Source organism: Grampus griseus, assembly GCF_964374135.1.
Source record: "Grampus griseus genome assembly, chromosome: 20".
Classification (NCBI taxonomy): Eukaryota; Metazoa; Chordata; class Mammalia; order Artiodactyla; family Delphinidae; genus Grampus; species Grampus griseus.
In genome coordinates this window covers 44,346,065-44,363,237 of record NC_139014.1, presented here as the reverse complement: position 1 = coordinate 44,363,237, position 17,173 = coordinate 44,346,065, and the positions used below count along the sequence as shown (strand labels likewise).

Below are 17,173 nucleotides of genomic sequence, written 5' to 3'. Positions count from 1 at the left end.
TAGATAGTGTCCGAATTGACTTAAATTGTAGGACACCCAGCTGGTGTTGCAGAGAATTGCTTGTCGTTGTGAGGAAAAACCTCCACACATTTGGTGACCAGAAGTATCGAAAACGAAGCGTCTATGTGAGTGGTAAAGGAAGTTCACAGGAAAGAAACACGCAGTAGGAAAGAACTGGGTTTTTCCCTACGTAGGAAGGAAAAAAGCTGAGGTTTCCCCAACTTACTCACTTTTAGCAATAGATTTACCAAAAATGTAAAGTTGGATACTTAGACATAAAATCACATGAGTAATAGTTTAAGCAATAAAATCTGGGTTTCTCAGTAGCCACCTTAGGAAGATAGGCTTCCAACATGACCAGTGCTCAAAATGTGTATGTCATCTGCTTTTTTTTTTTTTTTTTTGGCTGCGTTGGGTCTTCGTTGCTGCGCATGGGCTTTCTCTAGTTGCGGCGAGCGGGGGCTACTCTTTGTGGCCGTGCGTGGGCTTCTCTTGTTGTGGGGCATGGGCTCTAGGCACGCGGGCTTCTGTAGTTGTGGCACGCGGGCTCTAGAGCGCAGGCTCAGTAGTTGTGGCGCACGGGCTTAGTTGCTTCGCCGCATGTGGGATCTTCCCGGACCAGGGCTCGAACCCGTGTCCCCTGCATTGGCAGGTGGATTCTTAACCACTGTGCCACCAGGGAAGCCCTTGCTTTTTTCATAGTAACATTCCTCCAGGAAGCCCACTGCTCCATGGTCCTCCTCCTGGGGTCTTTGGACAAGTCAGGTATGTATGAAATGCCCAGTCACCCCTGGGCTCCATGCACATTCTCAGGGGTAACTGAGCCCTGGGATGTTAATCACCCACACACCTCTTTAAGCGTCTGAACAGATTCTGTGTGCTTTCCAAACATTTACCCTTTCTGCACAGGGAATTCAGCTATCTGAAGGCTCAGAGCCTGGGGGAGTGGGTTTAGGGGAGCCAATCCATTAGCAGAAAAGAGTTAGAGCAGAGAGGTGGTCGTCCAACCAAGGCGGAGCTGTCCCTGGAGAGCAGCGTTTCTTTACCTTCTCGAGGAGCTCCATGCAGGCGGCCGGGTCCATCCGGAAGTCGATGAACTCCCACTCGATGCCCTCCTTCTTGTACTCCTCCTGCTCCAGCACGAACATGTGGTGGTTGAAGAACTGCTGCAGCTTCTCGTTGGTGAAGTTGATGCACAGCTGCTCCAGGCTGTTGAACTGGGTATTTCGAATACCAAAGAGTTTGAGTGAGTTTGGAAAATCCAATGGAGACTCAGCAAAGCAGACACAAAGCGGAAGGGTGCTTTGAGGCTTGTCATTGATGCAAACAACTCGCGTCAAAGATCTCAAAGCCAGCGATGTCCAAGACCCCAGTGAAGTACTGCCTGGGCTGCTTGGTGTCCAGCTGCTGGTTGATGCAGGTGACCACCCACAGGAACATCTTCTCGTAGACGGCTTTGGCCAGAGCGCCCACCGAATTGGTCACCTTGAAAAAACGAACATCCACTCAACCCTCAAATGAATGTTTTTATGGTTGTATTAAGTTGAAACAGACAAAGTTCACATCTTGAAAGTCAAAAGCAGCTGGAGATTGGCAATTTCATATATTTCAGTCTAATATTACATCTGTCTTGAGACATCTGCTCCGTTCCATGAGGTCTATCCCATTTACAAAGATCGTTTTCTACCAACCTTGGTTATAACACGTGACTCTAGCCCCGGCCACACCTCATTGAACCAGAAGTGGACATTTGGTCCAAGTTGGGCTAAACAGAGTGTCTCTCCTGAGAATTTGGAATTGGGATCAAAAGATGCTGGTCTCAGTCTTAGGGTGAGGCTGGAACCACGGAGATGTAAACTTGGGAGTTCTGGGGTGGCCACGGGCAGGAGAGGTGGAGAAAGCTTACCCACCTAGTGAGAACACAACAGAGCAGGAGAGAGAAGACAGCCTGGAGCTGTCTTGCCAGAGAGGCTGCCTGGCTCCAGAGGGCTCTTCACTTCCTGGCTCCAGACCCTCATGGCACCCAAGGCACTCCTTGAGTTACCCCTGAGCCCTGAGAATGAATCCCCCCTTCATGGTGAGGCCAGTTTCATATGTGTTTCTGATTCCTGCGACCGAAAGAACTTTAGGATGGTGGTTAAAATAGCAAAATACATGAGTCATTCGGATTCAGAGCATCTCCATTACCTGCTGGACATTTTGCCCTTTAGTGACATATTCGTTCCCAACCTTCACCCTTGGACAGCACAGGCCTTTCAGCATTTCTGCAGAATTCAGACCCATCAGGTACCCAGCTTTGTCAGCCACTGAAGGAGGAGGAGAAATGGTGTCACACAGACAGCAGCTGCTAAAACAGCCAATTAGGCCCTGGGTCCTCCTAGAAGTATTTTCTATAATCCTTTGGGATGTTTTTATGTTTTCCTACACGCCCCAGGCCTGGACTTGACTAATGGAGTTTCGACCCCATAATCCAGGGTCCTGGGTTTTCGAGAACTTTCACTTTGCCTTCTAGATACAATCTGTAGAAATAGGTTGATCTTGACTTACTGATATTTAAATTTCATTAAAAAACATATTGTTATGTAGTATTGTTGGAGTCTGATAATACAGCAACATGGTATATGAGTAAAGGAAGTACCATTTGGACAGTTAATATAAGTTCAGCACCTTCCTAATTTCTGCAAAGTGCCCTGCTAATAGCTGAGAGAGAAGTACGAAACCTTCACCCCACCTGCAAGTATTTGGAGATGGTCAAGCTCAGTTGAATGTGGGCAATTTCATATAGTTCACTAGGAGTTCAGTTGACTTTGGGATGGACCGGGCTGCCTGCATTGAGCTCATAGAAAAGGTAAAGAAATGCTGCTTCCCAAGGACAGCTCCTCCTTGGTTGGGACCGTCGCCTCATTGCTGGTTCGGGAGCCAAGATAATAAAAATCCAGGGCAGTGTTTGTTAAGGACTTAGTAAGAGACCAGTTGTGTGTTTTACTCTTTGCTCAAACCACCCCTTCTTCCTACTTTGCCCATTTACCATTATTCTTCTGGTTACTTAAACTTGAAAGCTTGGGGTGGTCCATCCTTCTTTTTCACCCCCGACATGCAGCGTTGAGAGAGGCATCTAGGTCCTGTTCATTTCACCTTAAAAATAGCTTGCATCTCTATGGTTTCTAAGACTGTAGAATAGTAAAGTGGCAAAGAGCCTGGGTTCAAATTTAGGCTTTGCTCCTTTATGCCTCAGTCTTACCATCTGTCAACTGGGGGACAGTGACAGTACTTATGTTACCGGGTGGCTGTGAAGCAGTCCTGGTATACAGTAAGCACTCAGCCAACTCTGACTTGGGTGGGTAGCATCATCAGAGGAGCTCAGGCCCCGGTTACAGCCACCGTTTTCCCCTTTGCCAGGCTCTTTCTGCTTCTCAACACTGCACACGTGGCTGCCAGGGCTGGAAGAGGGTGTGGGACCAGGGCTGGAAGAGGGTGTGGGACCTTGCCGTGATACATATCCATATGGTCCGCCTGCGCTGAGGAGCCTGAGGCATTTTTTCCCTACATTCCACACTCTGGGTGAGCATGACTACAGATGAATTGATTCCAGGCTGTCACACATACTCCGCTGCTGCTTGGAGTGCCAGCGGCTTCTGGTGTCTATCACATACATTCTAAACCATTTATCCTGGCACTCAAGGCCTTTCCAAACTGAGGCCAAAATAATCGCTTTTTAATTCCCATCTCTTACAAATCCACTACACATATCGTCTTCTATAGCCAAAGTGGACCGCTCTCTGCTTCTCTGTCCCCATCACATCCCTTCCTTAGCCCCCTTGCTCATCATTTCTTCTGCTTAGACTGCCTGCCCCCCCACCTTTTAGGATCCTACCCATCTTTCAAAGTCCAAGTCAATGACCCCACCTCCCCCAGGAAGCCTTCCCTGACTACCCCAATCAGAAGGGCTCCCTGCTCTGAACACGTTGAATTTTTCTCCTGTTACTTCCCGTGCACCATTGGGAGGACAATGCACCCGTGGGTGTACATTTCCTGTATAATCCCCTTCACTTGAGTGTGGGTGGAACCTGTGAATGTAATGAGATATCACTCCCAGGATGAGGTTACTAATCAGTTGACTTTGAGTTCATAACAAGGGAGACCATCCTGGACAAACCTAAGCGGATCAGGAGAGCCTTTATGGACAGTGATAAAGTCATGTATATTTTCCTGGCCTTTAACTCATGGCTATCGTTCCTTTTTATCAGCTGGGGTGCCAGACGCACTGCTTCACGCAGTGTGGGGATGTTATCAAAAGGTAGAATTATTAGGGATGAACCAGCCTTTGACTCTGGGAGCTTGTAAGATGAAGTGCTGGAGGCATGCGGCATGCAGGGTACATGGCGATGGGTCTGGCCGTCGGTCAGCCCCTACACTGCCCTCTACTCTGTTTCCAGGCCTCTTTGGGATGAGGCAGAGGCAGGCGGTGAGATCATCCAGGTGAGAGTCATGGGGAGGAAGATTTGTTCACCAGTCCTTGGTTCAGGGTCAGTTCAACAGATGTAGGAGGCGGAAGAGACAGTGATAGGAGGGAGAAATTTATCTGCCACCTAAACTGGCAGCTAATTAATTCAGGTTAATTAATTTATTAACCTGAATTAATGGCTTCCTAACCAAGGTTCTTATTTTAGGCTCAGTGAGTAGGACGATATTCTGGATATTAATAATGATATGTAAGCACAGAAAGAAAGTGAAATTCACTCAACCATCATAAATGTCCACCCTAAAATAACAGGTAAACTGACGGTGAGAGATAGTGGACAGAGATTATTTACTTATGAGATGATGCTCTTGTTTGCTAAGGAATCTCCACTAAATGATTCCTTGACCAAGTGAATGGACTTCCCCAGCACATGTTCAAAAAGCTGTGGACAACCCAAATTCAGTTTGTATGGTTTTCCAAGAGCAGCTCTTGAGATGAACACAAGGTTTATCTCCTGTGGCCCAGTCCACATGTGAACGCAGGGGGAGAGGCAAACCTCTGTCCCGTTCCCAGATGTGGTACCTTTGGTGCCGTCTGGCTCTGCCTGCACTTCCCGCTGTTTCTGCTTGAATTTCACGTTCCCGCAGTGCATCATGGCGCCCGTGAGCTTGTAGATCCCAACTTCCTCCTCTGAGCTGAGGCCCAGGATGTCAGTGTCATTCTGGGAGTTAGAAGAAAAGGACAGCCGTCACAGCAGGCCTCAGGGACCCAAATGCTGCTTTTCCCCGGCATTTTGTATAGCACGTGAGACAGCATTTACCCCAGTAAGTGGATGACAGGTGGGGTATGACAAGTTAGGGCTTAAAAACCGTGTCTTAATTGAATATGTTTGTGTGGGTGGGTGAAGACTATGGGAAGAAAATGTGAATAATCTGATTTTAATCCTTTCCCACTGTGCATAGATGTGGGCACTGTTTCCTGGATGGGAACACTGGGAAACATTGTGTGATGCTGGGAGGATGTACTTTCACGGGCCCCATACCAGAGCTTGCGAACTCTGCATTGCACCCCAGGAATTACAGCGTAGTTCAGCATGGAGATAATATAGCGCCGTAGACTATTAGAACTGGAAGGGAAGATAGTTTTCAAATGAGAAAGGAGCTAGGTAGGGGGCTAGGCCCTGAGAAATGGAATATTTCCTGCCATATCAGTAAACAGAGGATGTCACAGTCATCAGCGATTGCAGCCCTCCAACGATGGTGCCACCTAGTAGCCATCAGACGGCAGCCGCTCCCCGGGTGAGCCCTGAGGAAACTCAGGATGTGAAAACACGGGACACTGGCCCCAGATGGCTGAGGTGCATATCGAAGGAGTGATTTCGGTGAGCTCAGACTCTTGCATCTTCCCACACACAGAAAAGTGCTAAATTCCTTAACTTGGGATTGCTGGTTTTCTTTAACGAACAGTAACCTTTTGATGTTCAGACTACCTGCCCTTTGTGGCAAAACTTCTGTATAACCTGGCTCCCCCCTCACCTCCTCGGGGCACTTCTCTCAGGGTTACTTGAGATGCTGCCTCCTGAGCTTGGAAGTCCTAAAAATTCCCACCAAATAAAACATAACTCTCAACTTTTAGGTTGTGAATATTTTTAAAGTCGACAGCACCATCCCTATGTTATCTCATTAAGTCCCTATGAGAACGTTATAGGTGTGCAAATTTTTTCCAAATTTCTGGGTGAAGAACTGAGGTTCTGAGGGACCTCCCTGCAGGGAGGATGTGATAAAAAGGGGATGGGAGCAACGCTGGGTCACTTCAAAGCCTATAGCAGATGCTGATTGATTTTATAACCTCTTGTTCTGCCACAATGGTTTTAAACTGGAAAATCCTTCTCTGGGGTATACATATGATTGTGTAGCAGGGTTTGCAGCCCAAGCCTAAGCAATGCCCAGGGGTGGAGTTGAAACATGTCTGGATGTGTCGGGTAAGCTGGTGGGACAGACCATGGTATTGAAACGTGAGGCACTCTTGGGGTGGCGCCCCCTTGTGGGGGAGGGAGAGTCCACGCCAGGAGCTGACAGAGGGGAGGAGAGATTCTGAGGCCCTGAATTGTATCCCATCCCAGCTGATGCATATCTGTGTCCTAGGAACGGGCGGCTGCGGGAAACTAGAGAAAGAACTTTCTTTCGCTAAGTGCTGAAAGGAAGCAGGTGAGAGCGCGACTGCGTGGGAGCCTTCTGGAGAACGCAGTCACTCGGAGGCAACAATCCCCCTCCATCTGGCCGTAAACCATCACCCTGGAGAAGCTCCGTGGGAGGAAGGAGCAACAGAAGCCCTGACGGCAGGGATCTCTGGTGAGGACCTGAGATACTCTGGGGACTTTGAGAATTCCTTAGGAGGGCCTTTCGGGGGGGTGGGGGAGGGTGGCTGGAGGCCTTGTATCCGTCACTAACCCTCCTCCCCAGCTGGTAAAGACTGGGGAAAGCTGGTTATGAATATATAATAGCCAGACTAATGTAAAATGAAGTTTGTTTGACCATGAACATTTTCTCCTTGCCTTAAAACAATTAGCATCACCTGGAAATGTCACAGAATGAAGGCCAGGGAGCTGGGCCCTGGGCAGGAGCCCCTGGGTTGTTGGGCGAGACTGCTTTCCAAAAGCTTTTAGAGCTTCCGTGAGGGCAGAGCCAGCAGGGGTAGAGATTAATTGCACTGAGATGGTGTATTTTAGTTAAAAATGCAAGTTCTGGGGTTGGGCAGATCTGGGTTCCGACTGTCGTTTACAAACTGTCTTCGAGCAAGTTGTATGTTTTTTTCCTGAGACTCAACTTCTACCTTTATGAAACGGGTGTAACAGTGGTGCTGATGCCAGAGGTTTCGTTGAGGCAAAGCTCTTTTCTCAGTTCCCAGCGCGCGTAAGTGCTCAACGCACTTAGTTAATATTATAGTTATTGACCCTGGAGATACTCCCCAAAGCTAAAGGCCAGAGGCCTGACAGGTGTGTGAGCCCGAGGTGGCAGGTAGCCGGAGGAATGGAACGGCTGCTGCAGGGCGGGACTCTTTTTCTCCTGCGTTAGACTTTCCTGTATTTTCCAGATTTTCTTAAAGAGCCATGTAGATGGTTTTGCACCCTGAAACCTTCCAACAAAACCTTTAAAGACCTTATCCATGCAAACATTTACTCTAAAAAGCTGGCGAGTGGAACTGAAGGCCTATTTTGGAGAACTTTCTGTATTCCCATTTCTGGAATCTTCTGAAATGGAACCAAGTGGGGGAGGGGTGTGATCTGTACTAATTCTCTGAGCTCTTGGGTCTAATCGCTGAGCATCCCTGCATCCCAGCTGCCTCCTGAGATCATGGGTACCTCTCGGTTCATAAATTCAACAATTCCGTACTTAAGTAAATAAAGACACAAAATACATCAGTGGCCAACAGTTCCTCACTGTCGTCAATAGTGGCCACGGTGACCTCTCCTTGGCTCACAAAGGGGACGTCAAAGGGGTAGGTTGAAATGAGAAGCAGGTCTGTGAAGCAGAAGGATCCCTTCAGCATCTTATGCACAACTGACTCTACGTTTTTTTCCAATGTGATCGATTTGGAAGATGAGAATGATAACCAAGGAACTTACCGATAAGTTCCGGCTTCTTGTTTGACATGATTTGGTAAAAAATATGATAGCTTCTCTCACAGGATAACTGAAATGTCACCCTGGATTTTTCTAAGAGATCTGAGGTAACAAAAAACGATGTGATTTTAGGGTCCCCAGGAGATGCCTCTGTGGCCAAGTCCAAGGTGCCAGATAGAGTGTTTGGACTCACAGGTTTCAATGTCCACTGATGCCAGCTTTCCTGTGGCCCCAAAGTGAATGCGAATGAGCTTCCCCCGTCCAAAGACAGATTGAAAAACACAGTTATTTTCTTTATATGGTACTGTAGCCAGCTTCTGTTAGGTACTACTGAGGATGGGTGGGATGTGTTGGGTCACGGAGAAGGTGATGCCAGAAGCATGAGGTCTTTCCTCCTCTCTGTTTGCTTGGCATCTGGTCCCCACGCCGGCTTAGCTAAGACTCAGGTAGCTCTGCCCAAAGCACCTGGCCCTGTTCCTACAGCTCTGAGGATGCCTGCAGGCTCCCTCTCAGGTCTCTGTTCGGGACTACCTCACACCTGACTGTCTCCTTGGTCTTTATCCCGCTCAAACTCTTTATAACACCTTTGAACTGATAACCTGGTTGGACTATCTGACTTTTTTTTTTGCCTCTGAATGTTACTTCTGAGATTTCTTGCCTCAGTTTTCCTTACTACTTACTACATGCAAACCTAGCTCCCAGGCCAGGCCTCCTGGCTCCCAAAAGACCCACTCAGCCCTTGGGTTCCCCCAATCTCGGGGAGTGAGAGGTGAAATTATATATAGCATATGTGTGCGTGTGTATACTCCCTTCTTACATCACCTGCTTAATTGGTCGCTACCACCCTGTGAGCCAATATGAGGGCAAAAATATTGCCTTGCTTGTTCATCCACAGACCCTGGAATGTAGTACGTACTCAGTAGTTTTCTCAGTATTTTCTGAATGAAGCCTAAGAAGAATTAATGAAGGACCAGTGGAGGTTTATGTGAATTATGTGTTCGCTCTTCAGGAGTTCTAGCTGCTGAATGGAAATGCCTCTGGGTACCTGCTCTACTGGCCGGTGAAATTAGATAGGAGGCTGGATACTTGTTTATTTGCCAGTGTTGGAAGTAAAGGCCTCTTTGGTTGAGCTAAACCTAAGTGAAACGTTGAAGGATGGGACGTATCCTTCAATATCTCTAGTATCAACTTCTTCCCAATTTTTGAGCTCTGCTGCCTCCACCAGGTTTTCCCTCCTCCCAGCACCCCCTGACCTGGAGAAGGTCAGATCTGCTAACTAACTTCACGCTATGTTTTTCATGGTTAATAAGTCAGTGGATACTGTTCAACGGACTTAGGTATTTTAAAATGCTTCCACCTGAAGAGACCAATTTTAGCACAGAGAAGTCATTTTGTACTTGTGGAATTTGAATCTGGAATCATTGTACCTTCAGGATGCTCTGAGGCGATGCGGATTAGTTAGGGAAGGACAGCTAAATCTTCCTTCGGCTGGGAACAAGACAAAATGTTCTTTGAAGGGTTATCAGAATATCCCGGTATAGTCAGTCTACTTGGGGGTAGACTAAGGCCAGGTACATCCTAGTTTATGTGGCCATTTTTCATATGCAGCATTGGAGGAGAGCGTTTTCTTTCTGGGGGTCATTGACAATTGGACTGAGTCTTACGAATCTCGAGGAGTTGTCATTCCTCACGGTCTTGGCCTTTCTAAAGGCCTCCAGGAGGGGGTTGGCCTGGGTGATCTGGTCTTCCAGGGTTCCCTAATAATAAGTGAGAAGAGGAAAAGAGAGGACTTTGGACGTCTTCTGAAGTAACTTCCCAGTGACTCAAAAGTGTGGATGCTCTGGGAAGGGCCCAGGGAGGGATGTCGCCCGGCTCTGGCTGGTGGCAGGTACAGTTATGCTGAGTACCCACAGGCCCATCCCCACCCCACCCAAGGAGGCTTCAAGGTCCCATTGTAGAAGGGGTCTTAGCACAGCATCAAAGTGGCATCTGGCCACACCAGATTCCAGGTTGGAGCACTACCTGCTACATCTCAATCTCCCAGACGGCCTTTCTTCTCTGATAACATTTTATTATAAATCATGGATTTGTAAAATATAGACCTCTGTTCCTGCACGCACCAGGACCCATTTATATAGATATTCGGGTTCAGAAGTAGAAATAGACTGTGAGCAATGAAAGTGACCCATATGATAGAAACAGTGGTTCTCAAAAAAATTTTTAAGTTGCATAAAATATTTTGTGAAAATTATTACGTAGAAATCCACTTATAGAAAGCAGAGTTTTCACCTTCCCCCCCTTCCCCACATGAGTGCTTGCCTTTCTGACGTCAGAGCTGTCCAGCCCAGTGGTTCTCGAAGTGTGATCCCTGGACCGGCAGCATGAACAATGGGAACACGACAGAAATGCAACATGCCAGGATTTTGAACATGAGATAGGAATTTCAGTCAGAAATTCTGGGCCTGGGGACCAGCAATCGGTTGTTAACGAGCCCTCCTGGTGATTCTGATGTGCACTCCAGCTTGAGAACCACTGGCCTAAACCATTCCTTCTCCAAAGGAGGATGTGGAGTTGCTCAAGGTCACTCGGCTGTTGTTGATGGAGCTGGTGCTAGAGCCTGAGTCCACGAGGTGGAGCCATTTCCCGCCTTGCCCCGTAAACACCCCCTGGGGCAGGACCTCGTGCTGTGCATCTCTGCTGGGCACAAAGCCCTGCAAACACTTGGTGCTCACCTGGGAGTTAAGGTATACTTATTCCAGCAAGCCTTCCAGGTGCAGGAAGCTGCTCACCTGCATCTTGCCCGGCCGCTGCTCCTTCCTCTTCTCCCCAGTGACCGCAATTGTTGCAAAGTACTGGACGACACGCTGGGTGTTCACTGTCTTCCCAGCCCCGGATTTTCCGCTGTTGATTTAAAAGTAAGTGAGAGGGACTTCCCTGGTGGTCCAGCGGTAAAGAATCCGGCTTGCAATGCAAGGGACGCGGGTTCGATCCCTGGTCAGGGAACTAAGATCCCACATGCCGTGGGGCAACCAAGCCCGCACGCCATAACTACTGAGCTTGCGCGCCTCAATTAGAGCCCACGTGCCACAACTACAGAGCCCACGCACTCTGGAGCCTGCGTGCCACAACTAGAGAAGAGGAAACCCGCACGCCACAACTAGAGAGAAGCCTGTGCGCCACAACGAAGAGCCCACGTGCCCCAACAAAAGATCCCGAGTGCTGCAACTAAGACCCGACGCACCCAAAAATAAATAAAATAAAGTAAAATAAAATAAAGTGAGATACACAAACATAGGGAACAGACTTGTAATTGCCAAGGGGACCAAGGAAAGGGGGAATGGAGGACAAATGGATTGAGAGTTTAGGATTAGTAGATGCAAACTATTATATATAGAATGCATAACCACCAAGGTCCTACTGCATTGCACAGGGAACTATATTCAATACCTTGTGATAAAACGTAATGGAAAAGAATATGAAAAGGAATATATATGTATAACTGAATCACTTTGCTGTACAGCAGAAACTAATACAGCATTGTAAACCAGCTATACTTCAATAAAATATATTTTTTTTAAAAAGTAAGTGAGGTAAAGGAGAGCAGAAGGAATGGACAGCCCCTTCCAAGTCATCATGGCAAAAACAGTTTACTCATGTGACGAGGATGGACTCGTTGTCTCGATCTAGAAAAGCAGAAGGAAGCAGGATGGAGTAAATAAACAACATATAGGCAGGATATACAAATCAGGCAACATTGGGGGTAGACAGAGCCCATGAGTTCTAGTTCTGGCTTTGCCATTAACTAGTGGTGTGATGATTTGGTCATGTCTAGTCTTCTCTGAGACAATTTGGGCAGATTTCCCAAATGCTGGATGTGTAACGTGGGCAGCATGGGAAGTGAACGGTGAGTCCCACAGTGTGAAAGTTATTCACGTTCACAGATCTTTACCTCCTCTCTAGCACTTTCTTATCTCCCTTTTCAACAAAGAAAGCAAGTCTCAGACTTAGAACTTGTAAGAAGCCACAGCTTCTAATTAGAATTTCTGGACACTGGTTTGTTGTCATTGCATTTTTCTGTCACCTTTACTTTCTACTTGTGGATAGTGACCGTGGTTTTCCATTGACAAGAGTGTTATAGGTTGAATTGTGTTCCCCCCAACAAATTAATATGTTGAGGCCCTAACTAACCCCCAGTACCTCAAAATGTGACCTTATTTGGAAATAGGGTCATTGCAGATGTAATTAGTTAAGATGAGGTCATACTGGGGTAGGTGGGCCCCTAATCCAATATGACTGGTGTGCTTATAAAAACACAAATTTGGAGACAGATGAGAACACAATGTGAAGATGAACGTGCAGATCAAGGTGATGATTCTATAAGCCAAGGGATGCCAAAGCTGGCCAACAAACCGTTGGAAGCTGGGGGCGTGGCCTGGAACACATTCTCCCTCTCGGCCCTCAGAAGGAACCAACCCTGCTGACACCTTAATCTCAGACTCCCAGGCTCCAGAGCTGTTGTCACAATGCATTTCTGTTGCTTAGGCCACCCAGTGTGTAGTACTTGGTTACGGCAGTCCTAAGAAACTACTACTAATAGTGATATTATTCTTCCTTTTTTTAAAAAAAATAGTTTTCCTCTGGATCAAAGGGCAGATTTGTTCGGTTCCTATTTTATTTTTATTTTTGGCCACGCCGCGTGGCATGTGGGATCTTAGTTCCCTGACCAGGTATCGAATCCGTGTCCCCTGCAGTGGAAGCACAGAGTCTTAACCATTGGACCGCCAGGGAAGTCCCTATTCTTCCTTTTTGAAATGGACGGAACTTCAGTCACTATAAGGAAAGATTTTAAATATGCAGAAATGGCCAGGATCGCGAATGTGAAATTGGCATGGCTGAAGTTTGGGCAACATTGTCCTGGATGAGTTTTAAGCATCTTCAGATCTCAGATACTTGCTTCTGCTTCTTCTCTCTGCACCAAGTCAAATCAGATAAAAGTTGAACAGACTGAAGTGATGTTAGGCATGACAGGGTGACGGTATTACCTCATCTCTGCTATTTCATCTGCTATTCTGGGAATCTAAGGAGGAGAAAGAGGGAGCCTGAGAAAACAGGTGAAGGGAAGTTGCTGTGCCCATTTCTCCAACTTTGCATTCCTAAGTGGCTACTAATATAGTCTCTCTTCCAAGTGTGTTCATGTTGGGGGTTTCTTTGGAGGTGGGGGCAGCGCATGTCCTTGTGCTCCACGTCCACCCCCAGAGAAGCATGTACTTAGCGTGGCTTCAAGAACCGTGACTGGTAATGGAAGATGCTGCGCCCCTGGCTTTGCATCCTGACATCCTCTGCATCTCCTGAGGTCACTTTGGTCATGGCACCATTTGGATGACCAAAGCCTGTGACGGGCTCGAGTAATGAACTAAGAACCAGTACAGGTAAAGGACTTGAATGCTTCACTAAAACTATTTTTTTTAATATGCATTAAAGAAATGACTCACCAGTCAGCATGAACTGATAGGTGTTGTCAGAGATGGAGAAGAGGTGGGGCGGGGCCTCCTGGCGCTTTTTGCCTCTGTAGGCCGTCACCACCTCGGGGTTGTACACCGGCAGCCGCTTGTAGGGGTTGACGGTGACACAGGAGAGGCCCTAGTAGGTCTGAGAAAATCAGAATATTCAACCTGTGGATGTTGATTTTACTCAGAGAAGGGAATGGAATAAAGAGAGGTTGAAGGGCACTCACGTAGATCATCCAGGCTGCGTAATGCTCTTTGAGGTTGTACAGCACTGCTGGCTCGTGCAGGTGGGTCATCATGGCCATGTCCTCGATCTTGTCAAATTTGGGAGGGTTCATGGGGAACACCTGTTCACTGTTCAGAGTGAGTGTCTGGATATTGAGAGGAAAATCACGTGATGAGTGGGAGAGCCGATGTGGTGAGCTACCAGTGTGGTGAAAACGGTGAGATATTGTGGTGAGATTACCCCATTACTGTGGTTAACTTTATGGATCATTTCTGTGCCCAGAGATGATCCGTAAATAACTGTTCCTGATAAATCTAAGTCTGGTCAAAGTGTGTAACCAATTCTGGTCTGATGCCCCCACGTCAGCGTGCCATTCTGTGTGCCAGAAGCGGGTTAGAGGTGTGCAACGTTGAGAGCCCTTCAGCCTCAGGGTGGCCGGTGGAACTCAGCATGGCCAAGGCCACGGCAGCTTGCCTCTGTTTACCCCATTTGCTATGATTGCTGCAATGAGGTCAAGCTTGGAATATTGGAAAAAACTCTTCCAGTGTATTCTGTGCATCTCCACCTCAATACCTCTGCTCATGTGGGTCCCTTTGTCTGGAATATATCTACATTGAAATTACATCTAGCAACCTTCAAAGCTCTTCTTAAGTGCCACCTCTTCCATGACCTGTTTCTGCTCTCCCCTGTCTTTTCAAGGCTTCCAGAATTCCTTGCACCGCTGCTCTAATAGTTAAAACACTTGGACTTGAAGCACGGTCCATGGCTGAACAGTATTTTGAGACTATTACCTAATTTTCCCCTCTCTGCTTTCCCTTCCCTTTAAGCATACAACTGGCACTCCATTACTCAGGAAAGGTAGAAAATAAGGCATAAAAGTAAGAAAGCCTGTAAGCCTTTCTAGCGTTTGTTTTCCAAAAGCCCAAATCCTTAGGAGAGCTTTGAGGGTTTTACCGAAAAGATAAAAGGGAGATTTGTTGATATGGACCAAATCTCTTGAGGAAAGGAAGCCCTTCTGCCCCACTGCCCTAAACTAGAGAGAGAGAGAGAGACACCCAAAATAGCATAAGGGAGATGGAACTGTGTGTCCTGAAGATTCAAAAAATGGGGCTTGTTTCTTAGTACATCCTTCAGGGGGGCAGTGACACCCCACGTGGTATTACTGAAAACGTGGCATGGCTCTGGGGAGGGGACTCCAATAGTAACTCCAGAAAATTTATTTCCGGCCCTGTGAAAAGGGGCTGACACCAGAGGTTAAGTTTAATAATAACAATCATCATCGTCATCATCATCATCATCATCATCATCATCATCATCTGTCTCGTATGCTTGAATTTGTGAACTGCGATTCATACCCACCATGTACTCTTTTTTTAAAAAACTATTTTATTAATTTATTTTTGGCTGCGTTGGGTCTTCCTCGCTGCGCACGGGCTTTTCTCCAGTTGTGGTGAGCGGTGCGCGGTCTTCTCATTGTCATGGCTTCTCTTGTTGCAGAGCACAGGCTCTAGAGCGCAGGCTCAGTAGTTGTGGCGCACGGGCTTAGTCGCTCCGCGGCATGTGGGATCTTCTGGGCCCAGGGATTGACCCCATGTCCCCTGCATCGGCAGGCAGATTCTTAACCTCTGTGCCACCAGGGAAGTCCGCATACCCACCGTGTACTCTTGATTCCTACACTAGATGATAAACTTTGGGGAAGCAGGACTGAGATGTGCTCACATTTGCAAAGTGATAGACACGGTGACCTAGACATGATGGGTGTCCAGTAAGTGTTGAATTGAATGGTGCTCTGTAATTCTCTGCATTAAATTAGGCATTGCCTCTGGAGCTCCCTCTGTAAGTCCCTCTGCAGCCTAGAGAGTTCTATTCGGTATATTCGCCCATCCAGCAGCAACCTGTATCAGTCTCTCCCTTAAACAGTCCAAACGCTTCCACCACCACCTTCCCCTTTCTCCAAAGCAAACATCATAAAAACTCTCAAAGCCCAAGTCCTCGAAGGAAAGAGCCAGAGCAGAGGTACGTGCCATGACAGTTTTTACCTGCGGCTTCACTCAGAGGAGGTCAATGAGGCTTGTGCTATCTTCAGATTCCTGTGGACCAGCGTGCAATTTCTACTATTCTACTCCAAAGGAAAAGGAGGATGCCCATGTTAGCAAGGACATCTGAGATCAACACTTACCCGGTCGTCAAGGGTCTTGACTGTGACTTTGTCATCTTCCTTGCTCTGGATCATACCTTTCACATAAAATTCCTTATCATCCACTGCAAAGCAAGCCTTCTTAGAATCAAATGGGCGATTTTGAGCCTCGATTCTCTCCTTCTCTGATTTCCGCGGGTAGGGAGCTGCTTCTCCAAAAATGACCATCTCCGCATCAGAGCTCGTGCCTGCAGGGGCTGGGAAGACCAGGGCTGCTGAGTCTGGAGCTTTGGGGAGCTCCATCCTGTTATTTCCATTCAGACAGGGGGCCAGATTCAAAAGTTCCTGGGGTTAACCTACGTTCTGAGGAATCCAAGACCTGGTATAGGGGCCTAGAGTGGGCAAGTGGGGGTGAGCTAAAGGGGATATTTTACTCCAAGAAAAAGGTTTGAGGGGACATCTCTTAGTCCAGCTCCAGGTGTGGAAGTCTAAACCAATTAGAGGAAGCCAAGCTGAGCCTAATAAAGGAGGCCTCAGAAAATACTTCCTTAATCACACATCACATGTGAGCCTCATGAGCTCGGTGGCATTCCCAAATCTTAAGGGTGTCTGAAAAGAATGATTGGAATGTTGATAATTCCTAGTAGAAAGTTCAGATAGCCCAGTGAAAAGTAATGACTTGAACATAAAGTACTGCCACACTTGTTTAGCCAGTTACGGGCAGCAAGGTGATAGGAGACATTATGGCCTAGTGCAATGGTTCCAAACTTTAATATGCACCAGAATTACCTGGAGAGCTTGTTTAAACACAGATTTCTGGGCCTCACCCCCAGAGCTTCTGATTCAGTAGGTATGGGATGTTGCCTGAGAATATGCATTTCTAGCACGTTCCTAGGCAATGGAACTTGTGTGTGGTCCTTGTGATCCTTGAACATGTTGCATCAGCATCACGGAGGAGTTGTTAGACATTCGGAATCTCAGAACCACCCTGCATTACAAAACCAGAATCTGCACTTTAACAAGATCTCCAGGTGATTTCTAGGCATTGTAGAGTTGAGAAATCCTGGGCTTAAGGCAGGGGTCTCCAAACTTTAGTTATGTGTAGCAGTGTCAGGGTGTGACAAACAGTGTTTAATTAAACACCTGCTTTAGAACTCACTGCTTAGCGTGTGTGTGTGAGTGTGTGTGTGTGTGTGCATGTGCGTGTATTTATGTATCT

The 17,173-nt window shown here is 47.2% G+C and overlaps 1 protein-coding gene across 1 annotated transcript in view; it reads right to left on the bottom strand.

The window, feature by feature from the left end:
* Positions 1–16,257, bottom strand: part of LOC309838386 (myosin-13-like) — a gene marked incomplete at both ends in the record, with an annotated part of 42,982 nt that extends 26,725 nt beyond the window's left edge. The window contains 14 exon segments of the mRNA XM_082679450.1: positions 1,047–1,217; positions 1,336–1,485; positions 2,188–2,306; positions 5,045–5,183; positions 7,880–7,983; positions 8,088–8,186; positions 8,278–8,341; positions 9,749–9,841; positions 10,874–10,985; positions 11,740–11,767; positions 13,577–13,724; positions 13,728–13,733; positions 13,819–13,962; positions 15,997–16,257. Of these exon segments, the coding sequence (XP_082535576.1) occupies positions 1,047–1,217; positions 1,336–1,485; positions 2,188–2,306; positions 5,045–5,183; positions 7,880–7,983; positions 8,088–8,186; positions 8,278–8,341; positions 9,749–9,841; positions 10,874–10,985; positions 11,740–11,767; positions 13,577–13,724; positions 13,728–13,733; positions 13,819–13,962; positions 15,997–16,257 (1,638 nt within the window).
* Between the last annotated feature and the right edge of the window lie 916 nt (positions 16,258–17,173).